Below are 9,696 nucleotides of genomic sequence, written 5' to 3'. Positions count from 1 at the left end.
TTTTCTTTAAGTAAGATCGTTGCTGAAGATAGCCTAACAGCTATGACGACATCGTTGATGTTCTAGCTTTGTGCCTGCGATGATTTGGCTTTCGTCTCAATTTTCTATTTTAATCCTTGTGACGATTCCTGAAATCGGACAATCTCTGAAACATGTGTATTCTTGCGACTAGTCTCAGGTTGTCAGTGTAATAGATGCGACGATTCCTATAAGGTTGTTTTTACAAACGTTACCTCCTGATCCAACAATCTTGTTCATGCCCTACTATTTATTGTCTCTCATTAGCTTGTTTTGATTGCTTTTGGTTAAGGTACTCTATCTCTTTGGTTTCATTGAGTGAGTCTTATGTTTTTTAGACCGTGTGACCTAGCTCTTTAAAGGTTTTGTCGAGAAACCATTTTCTTGGGTTACTTGTCTATCCAAGTTCATCCACAACCATCTTATTGATTTTCTTGAGCTTTTTGCTGCTTGTTTTCCTTGCTGATTGATTTTTAGTGTTGGTTATTGAACCGATTTTTCATATTGATTCGATTTCTTCACTACTAAGCATAGATCACAAATTTTTTGGATCGATCAGATTTACACTTGCTTGTTTGTCTCTTTAAATTCAAAACAAAAAAATCAAAATATTGCATTCATTTAACATACAATAGTGAAAGCACATTTGCATTACTGAATTTTCATGAATGAGAAATCGAAAGCGAACTCTAAATCTTTCATTAGTAGTATTGATGCATCGTGAGATTAGTGTATTGATGCATTGTGTTTCTTAGTGCTTGAATTTGCTTGACTTGGTTTTTGTTCACTTGGGAATGAACTCTCTACCTTTCTCTAAGTAGGTGTTCATCGAAACAATTGATGCTTTACTCATTCTAGTTGCATCCTAAGGATTTTTTATATACATTCGGTAGGCTTGAAAACCAAAACTTAATTCAAGATCAACTTTAAAATTAATTGAATGAACTTAACTATGCATTGGAACTTAACGCGCATTATTTAGAGGCCTAGGCTAGAGACGTGCTTTGATGTCATTAAACCTAGTCACTATTGTTTTCACTTAAGGTTGAGTGATTCCTCCTTATGACTCAATAGATGCTAGTACGGACTCGTGCTCCCCGTACCGTTGAGTATATATCGGGAGACCCCACTAGGTTATCATCCTACATCCATAGGAATCCTGGTCTACCGCCTTACGAATCGTAACACACCAAAATAGCATTCGGGAAGATTGGCTGCCATACGGAAAGTCCTTGGTCATTTCTCTTTCATTTGATCACCAAGGTGTATATGTAGTTTTTACGGTTTGTCTGGTAAACCTTTTCCCTAGCTCTCCAAAGTAGTCACTTTCGTTCCTTTCAACTCCTTAAAAGAAAAGGATCATCTGAGCACTTGTCCTTTTAGGCTCATCAAACCTTGAAAGCGATAGAGTCACCTTTTCGACCTTTTCTCGACTCTTGAAACATGAAAAGGTCAATTTTTGTTCCTATGTCATAAAATTTACTGCCCACGAAATATACCCGGTAAAATTCGATTTCTTGGTTACAGTACAAGTGTTTTTCAGGCTCGTTCCTGATGGCAAACATCCCTCGAGTCTACTGGCCAAGGTCTTTCCCCGATGGGAACCCTGGTCCTTTTCCTTCTTTTGGAAATGTCAGTGCTCCATACATGCAACATTATCTTTGCCTGGGTTAACCATCGGTCTGCCGTGGTTTGTTGTTTTCAACCTCGGTGGTCCTGAGTGTCGTGACTCTTGTTCCACCGTCCTTCGTCTAAATCATGATGTGATGATTCCAAGGTTGAGCCTGCGCCTTCTTCCCCTATTTCTTCATCTTCATCTCCTACTTCACTTGGTGAAAGTTCCACATCTAGTAACCAGGAGACTAAGAAGAGAAGAAGAAGAAGTTCGATAAGCACGAGGCCACCCGTGCAACTATTGCTCCGAGTACATCTCAGGTCAGAATACCTTCTGCTCCTCCGTGGAAGGTTAATTTTCCTTGTAAATTGTGCAAGGGTGACCATATTCTTCGTGATTGTCCTGGCATTCCCAGGATCTTCGAAGTTTGGTCTCATGATCCAACTCATCCCTCATTTTCATCTGAAGCTCATGACAATGCTACCCTATCAACTGGCAGCGATAAGAAGAAAGGGAAGATTTCCCTGTAGACTGTGTGAAGACAAGCATCCCCTCCACCTTTGTTCTCTCATGGATAAAGCTTCCACCATTTTGGAAAGTCTTACAGCTTCTTCACCCGGATTTCCCATTGGTTATCAGAGGCTCTCTTTAGACCCTATCCCCGTTGACAGAGAGATAGACTTAGATTCTTCTCTTATCCATCCTCCTCTCCCAAACCTGGCTATCCTCAGCCTGTTCCTGACCAACCATTGGTCTGAAAGAGTGTCAACTTGGGTTCACCACCAGTGGTCCCTCTGTTCCTAAAGAAAATCATGATTAGACTACTAATGTTCTTCTCGTCCTGTCAAATTCCCCTGAGTCTGAGACCGACCATCCTATCCCAACTGATCCAGAAGTCCTTCTTTGGTTCCTGTAGAGCATGGGGGCAATCATACGGTGCCCCCACCAAGTAGTTCAGTTGTTTCCTTCAACTGGAGTCACTTGACTGCTTTCCGCCTTCCATCCTTGATCTAATAATCACCCTATGAGTGACCTCAGTAAAGATTTATTTAACAGAAGGTATTACAGACTCATGTGCTGGTGTGTGTGTTCTGTTATTGAAACAACGGATCGATTAGATTGCCAATACATAGACATTTTGAATGGAAAGACAGCAGAGAAAATGCAGTAAGCAGACACAAAGACACAAGCAATTTTTAATAAGAGTTCACCTATTCTCCAGGGCTACGTCTCCGATCCAGCTTCAGTGGTGGCCTTGTTTTATTATGTCTTTGAGTAGAGAAATTAAAATACAGGGACTCAATATGAGTTCTCCTGAAGCAGATTTTTGCTTGGTAGGGTGGTTCTTGGATTCCCCAAGCCACTTGGATTACACAGACTCTTATTCTTCCTACCAACTCTATGACCCTCGGTCTATAGTGGAAGTGCCAACTGTGATGCTCAATCCAGGAAAATTCCTCTATAGGAAGGTTTGATTCTTCAAGCTCTCTGGTGCTCGATGCTGCCTATGGTCAGCTCGGCCCTCTGTCTCCTCTACTTGGTTTTACTGCTCTCTATGCTCAGTCCTCCTCTCAAGGTTCACTATTCACTGTATCTCTTGGTCACTTGGACTCTTCAATCTGAATCTTCCTTCTGATCTCCCCCATTCAACTACCTCTGTTCATGGTTTTAGTCATTCGATCCTTGGCCTGTTCATTTCGTCTTCTTCCCACGTCGATTCACCTATCACCTGTGTGCTTGGAATTCCTGTTCGGAGTTAGCATAATTCTCAGGAATAGCCACGTGTCCTCATCGGAACTACGCCAGCCCGCTTGTTGATTCGTTGCTTTCTCCATCGTGGCAATCAACAGATTCCAAATCCTCTTAAATCGCGACTTTATCTCCTATCAATTATGCTCTGTCTATCGGGTGCAATCTCAACCGTCTGATCTGGGCTCCTCCAGATCCAATGTCATTCGTGCGTCGAGCACAGTTGACTTGCTCGACTGATAACGTGCGATCAGGACAGTTTTTCTCTCTCCTCTGCTGCCACGCGTCGATCGTTGATTGTGATCGCTCCGCTTTCTCCAAAACCTTTTACCGTTCAAGGGTCCTGATCAAACCGCCGTTTCCAGGCCGTGGGTCCCACCATCGTACATTAATGCTTTTCCCTTTTTCCACCGCGATCCTATGGCTCCCGATGTGACTAAGTGTTTAAGCCCTACCATTTTAGCCTGTTTGCCAGCGATGCGCGTTAGCGCTAAGTGCTAACGCGCATCGAAAACTAGCTCCTTTTCCCATTTCGGGGCTCCCAGGGCTATTTTGACCTCCTGCATAGTCTCCATGGGCCTCAGTCAACTTGCTTTGATCGAGGTCCTCGTCGTTCCACGCTGGCTGGCTGCCATGGCCACTGGTTCAGGGTGTTTTTCGATTGCTGTTTTGGATTCTTCAAGGATTTGTTCGACCTATTTTAGTCACGGTTCTATGACAGTCGTTTATGGATCCGATTCAGATCACGACCTCCCAATTGAAAAGCTTTTGGACCACCAAAATTTGGTTTTCTTTTAAGCATTGACTAAGTGAGGAAATTGATTTCTCACTTGTCCAATCTCAATCCACTTCGCATTGCTCAGCTTCGAACCTTTAAGCCTAATTTTGAGGTATTCCACCTATCCACTACGTGTCATCCTTACTTTCTGTCCAGCACTGTGTCTTCCCACAGCTCATTAAGATATTCTGGTAGTAGATCATCGACAGAAGGTAAATTGACTCTGCTCTTTAGGGTCCTCAATCATTTAAGGTTCAAACAATCTCAAGCAGTCTGCGTTCACGACTGAGTAGATGTGCATGTACGCTGGCAGATCAAGGCAAAAAGCATTTTCACAAATCTTCTCAAGTATCCTGAAGGGTCCATACCTGATAGGTTTTAGCTTCTTACCTTCACCTTGCATCATGTCCTTGCTGATATACAACCAGAATTGGTCTCCAACTTGAAAACTATGCTCCATCCGATGCTTATCATGCCTAGTCTTGTACTTGGCCTAGCTCTTTTCCAGTTGTTCCTGTAATGCCTGGTGGATCTCCTGGATCTGTTCAATGAACCTAGTTGGTTTGTCCACATCACTATGTCCATCAACCATGATATCTTTACCAAAGACAAAATCCAAGGGAGACCTTGGTATGAAACAAAAGCAGTCTCAAAAGGAGATCTTTGTGTAGAAGAGTGTTTAGCTCTATTGTAAGCATGTACACATAGCACAAGTGCTCAGCCCAAAGCTTAGGATGTTTGCTGCAATATCCTCAGTAACTGGATCACTGTCTTGTTTACTACTTCTGTCTGGCCATCTGTTTGTGGATGAAAAGCTGTGCTTTTCTTTAATTTGGTGTCCATTAGTTCCCATAGACTGGACCAAAACTTCCCCACAAATCGGGTGTCTCGATCAGATATAATAGAAGTGGGTAATCCAAAATGAACCCATACATGTTCAAAGAATAGTTTTGCAGTTTGTTCATCTGTAAGCTGTTTGCTACAGGGTATCAATATACACATTTTGCTGAACCTATCCATAATAACATATAGATAATCATGACCTTTCCTAGATTTGGGCAGTCCTCCAACAAAATCCATGGAAATTCTCTCCCAAGGGTGAGAGGGAACTGGCAATGGAGTGTACAAGCCTAGTTTTCTATTACTGGGCTTGCTTTTAGCACACATAGCACACCCCTTTACATATCTAGAAACTGTCTTGTTACACTAAAATATCGTCACCATGATTATTTGCAGTCAGTATGGGTCTATCATCACTTGTACTGTCCTCCTAAGCAAGTCTAAGACCTCAGCTCTTCAAATCAAGCTTTGGAAGTGGGAGAAAGACATTAAAAATCAATGTAACTCTGGTTCCGCACTTTCTCTCATGGTCACCTGCGGTCCCGCACCTTCTGTGTACAAAAGTTGCGTACCTACCCGCTCTGTCCCTAACAATGTAGGTGCGGACCCCTGTGAAAGTCAAAAGGCGCAAGTTTTATCTTAAAAAACTCACTTTGGATTAATTCTAGAGTTTTCTAGAAGGAATTTTGACGTGGATTGTTCGCTCTGAGGTGGTTCATGCATCCCAAAAGAAAAGGAGCTAATCCCTTGACTAAAGGAGCTATCCCTTTGAAGGAGGGCTTTATCCCTTTGAAGGAGGACATAGTAACTTCCCTCCATTGCACTATAAATACAGGCATTGGGGTGAGGACTAAGGAGGTTAGAAGCTGAACATTTTGAGGGTAAATGCTGGTGAAATTAAGACTCTTTGGTTGAGCTTGAGAGGAGAGATCACATACCTCTTGGTTCCATTGGAGAGTGAGTGAAACTTGTCAAAGTAGAGGAGACATCTTGTTGGACCCTGGGAGGAGCTTGTACAGCGTCAAGGCAAAGGTTGTAAAGTTCTTCTTCTTTTGAATTAATACAATCAAACTCATTTTTCTCAACAAGTATCTTATGTTATTTGTTTCATGGACTCCTTGACTTTCATGTTAAATATGTTTTATGCAATTGGTTTTTCAGGTGCTATTTAATTTGTTTGCCTTGTTTGTGTTTGCAGATTCGCGAAGAGGAGCTCATTTGGATCAAAAGAGCGAGGGCATCCACAAGCTTGCGTTGGACCAAAGGTAGGCCCTAAAAACGCTTGTTTGCTATTGTTTATTGAAGCATATTTAGAGAAAGATAGTGTCTGGTTGGTTTGCTTGTCGTTAGGTCTTATTTAGATTCTAGGAAGGTCTATCTTGTCCGCAAGATCGACTCATTCTGTGCGACAAAATGGCGACCATACTGGGGACTTGATTGTTTTCTTTGTCTATACTTTGACCTGAGAAACTGTATCTACTGTTTCTGTTTTGACTTGATGATTGATTGGGGATTGGGTGAATTTAGTTAATTTTGAGTTAGTTTTCATTTTTCATAGTTTTGGGAGAGGTACGCACCCTCTGAGTTAAGCACAGTGTGTACCTGTACGCACTTTTGCTTTGTGCACTGTTGGACACCTAATCCTAATGGGTTAGTGTGGAAGTCGAATAGACCAAAGCAGTCCAAGGGACCTTGGGATCTGAAACCCAAGAGTCATGTATTGTACTATAAATGTATATCTCATGTTAATAAAAAATGTACAGCATGATTTATCTTTCATATCTCTTGTACTGTCCATGTGTGTTTAACATGGTATCGGAGCTGGTACGTTCATAACCTTCTCAATATTGTGTAAGCCACTTGTTTTTGTGTCCTGTGTAAACCAACGCTTCTATGTCTTAATGATTTTTTTATGGTCCATCTCTGCAAATTAGTTGGAAGTCGTTGAACTCGTATATGTTTGGAAGTTTTTATGGTATATAAAAATCATTAAGTGGCGTATTGTGTTGAGAGTGGAACTGTATACAGTGCATGTTTCCTGTGCATTAAAAACTGAAACTTGAAGGGGTTGTATTCCTTTATTTGGGCCGGCATGCATTATATCATAAATAATTAGTTCTGAAATTTTTGATCTGTATCAGAAGCGTTTCAACGCTGATGCGCTACTGTGTTATAACGCCTCTGTTGATTCCTTTGCCTCCCAACGCTCCTTGTAACTGCTCTCTGCCATAAAAAATTTATGCGCCCTCTTCTCTGACCGACCTTTTTTCAGGCTGCGCTGCTCTGCTATAATATCTTCCTTGTATAATACCTTCTGGACGTTGCCAGAGGCGTTGGAGGAATTGTCAGTTGTAATCGTTGGAGGCAAACAGAAGAATCCTAATCCCTGTGCATGCGCTGCTCTGTCCTGTCAGATAACAATTCACGCCTTTGAAACAGTCTATCGGCCAACCCATGATTGACATATACAAATTCCCGCAACAACTCCTTGGTTCATATGCGTTGGTTGAACGCTACTAATATGCTGGTCAAGGCATTCAGGTGGACTGGTTAAGCATTTCTTCTTGCGTCGGTCGGCTCCCTTTACGGGACTGGTTAAGAAGTTGTTGCATGACAGTTACATCCTCCCTGGGCATATTCAAGTTGTTGTAAACTTACTCTAGACAATGTGCCATTTCAAGACCAAGTATGGGTGATATTGTTGGTGTATAACGGCTGCATTTATTAAAGGAAGCATTGAAGAACTGGCCTAATCCGCGCCTGATAATCACTTCTTCATATTGCAGAACAACTTATCTGGTTATTCTACAGTGGATGAAGAAGCCAAAATTTGGTTCCGCCATAAATTATATTGTTCCTCCCAACACAATGAATTCAACGGTTTCATGAAGATGACGACATGGAAACCTTCAGCTCTTGGTTCTTTTCGACTACTCTGACTCCATCGGCAGATCTAAGAACGTCCGCCTGATCAGCCGTTATCTCGACGGCGAAACCGTCGATAATGACCCAAGAGAAGCACTTCTTGTAGGATCCGGGCTCCAGCGTCCTCTGCAATAGCGTGTCGTGCTTATTGCTTACATATATCTCGAGCTCCCGCGCAGTACGCCTATCAGCCTTGAGGCACTCATATTCCTCGTCGAATTCCATCAACACCAAGAACACCTCGGTTGTGCGTGCGGTCCTGCTGAGTCCCATTTCGATCCTTGTAACCTTCAGCTTCTTCAGCAAGCCTGCGGTTTGCCTGTGTTTTGCAATATCGAAATGAAATGCGATGGCCTGTACCCCAGGCTGTTAATGTGAATGAAAGGAAACATTGAAGAACTGGGCTAATAGACCAGGTTCCAATTTTATATTTTCCTTGTATCTTTGTCTGCTATTAAATAGTAAGGGACTGTGTATTTCGCAAAAAAAAAAAAACCAATCTGGTTGCTGGTCAAGTTATCATCATGATGGGTCGATTTTCCTTGTTGAAAGAAGGTCGCGCCATCACTCATTCACCTTGGGCAAGTTCTGTGGCAGTGGAGTTGAGTATTGACTGAGGGGACGAGATTTTGGTTACACTTGTTGCGTGTTACATCAAAGATCCATATCTGGGCGCTCTGGGCTGATGGCAAGGTCACAACGTTTGAATGCGCAGTCGTATTAACACTTGAATGTTGAATGCGCAGTGATATTATCATTTTGAACTTTGAATTTGTTTTAAACGTGCATGTTCCACCTACCAAGAAGCTTTCCATTGATCCATCATCTACCGAGTAGATTATTACTGTACTTTAGGGTCATCAGTAGCAGTTAATCCAAGCTCTGAAGCACATGCAGAATCAATTGAAATGCTTGTGTGCTAGCATATCGATGGTTACTTTATTATGTCTATCATTGTTTGAGTTATTTTGGTTCCCAACAATAATGGCTTGACCCAAAAGAGATGTGCTGTATGCAACTGGCGAAGTCCTTTTTAGGGGTGAACATATTCAAGCTATGCCAATGATTATTTGTCCAATGGGGCTGATATTGGCGGAGGTTCTTATTCTTCTCTGTATTCAAGCCGCAGTATGGGTAGTGGATACTTATCTGGAAGTGGCTCGGGATCCTATTATTAAATTTGTGTTCACGAGGATGTTGTAGGCTGACATCCATCCATTAAATTCAACCTCAAATCAAAGAGGCTTCTTTATCAATAATAACTGAACGTTGGGTTTTAGCTGGTGAAAACTACCAAAGTAATCATACGCATCACAGGCTCTGAATCTATTTCTTGCAGCCAGAATAAAAATGCAGTAAGGTTTGGGTTCGTGTTTTTGCTTGCTCGGCCTTCTTCAAAGCTTCTATTATTGTGTATTTGAAAATTGGATTTGAAGGATATTTTCAGTTCAATAGAGTCAGGGGTTCAAATCTTTATTTGCTGCAAGGTGCTGGTGTAAAATTCAAATGTGAATTCTCTCATTGAAATAGTGTCCAGACTTTTATACTTGAGAGATGACATTGAGATTAATTTGTATAAGGTATTTTCTGTGGTTGTTTGGGAAAGGTTCCAGTTAAAAGAGGACGTGTTTCCACCTGTGTAAATTGTTGATTGAGAATCTTTCTAGTTGAGTCTAATCAATAGTGCAGAAAGGGGCTAATTCCCTTTAGTCTCTTTGTTGTACGAATCACCCTTGTTGTGCGTCAAAGGTTCCAACTGTTGTGTTCACAC

General features: G+C 41.8%; 1 protein-coding gene across 1 annotated transcript; it reads right to left on the bottom strand.

The window, feature by feature from the left end:
- Positions 1 to 7,883: 7,883 nt before the first annotated feature.
- On the bottom strand, positions 7,884 to 8,198 carry LOC149246049 (subtilisin-like protease SBT2.5). Its single transcript, XM_089455636.1, has one exon. It carries the CDS (start codon positions 8,196 to 8,198, stop codon positions 7,884 to 7,886), a length of 315 nt encoding a protein of 104 aa, XP_089311762.1.
- Between the last annotated feature and the right edge of the window lie 1,498 nt (positions 8,199 to 9,696).

The sequence above is a fragment of the Pinus tabuliformis genome, chromosome 7, assembly GCF_031772625.1.
Source record: "Pinus tabuliformis cultivar Carrire ecotype Pingquan chromosome 7, CPIR1, whole genome shotgun sequence".
Taxonomy (NCBI): domain Eukaryota; kingdom Viridiplantae; phylum Streptophyta; class Pinopsida; order Pinales; family Pinaceae; genus Pinus; species Pinus tabuliformis.
This window is presented reverse-complemented; position numbering and strand designations above follow the sequence as displayed.

Excerpts from the sequence above, each read along its gene's own strand:
- LOC149246049 (XM_089455636.1), bottom strand. The coding sequence starts at position 8,198 with ATGGGACTCAGCAGGACCGCACGCACAACCGAGGTGTTCTTGGTGTTG.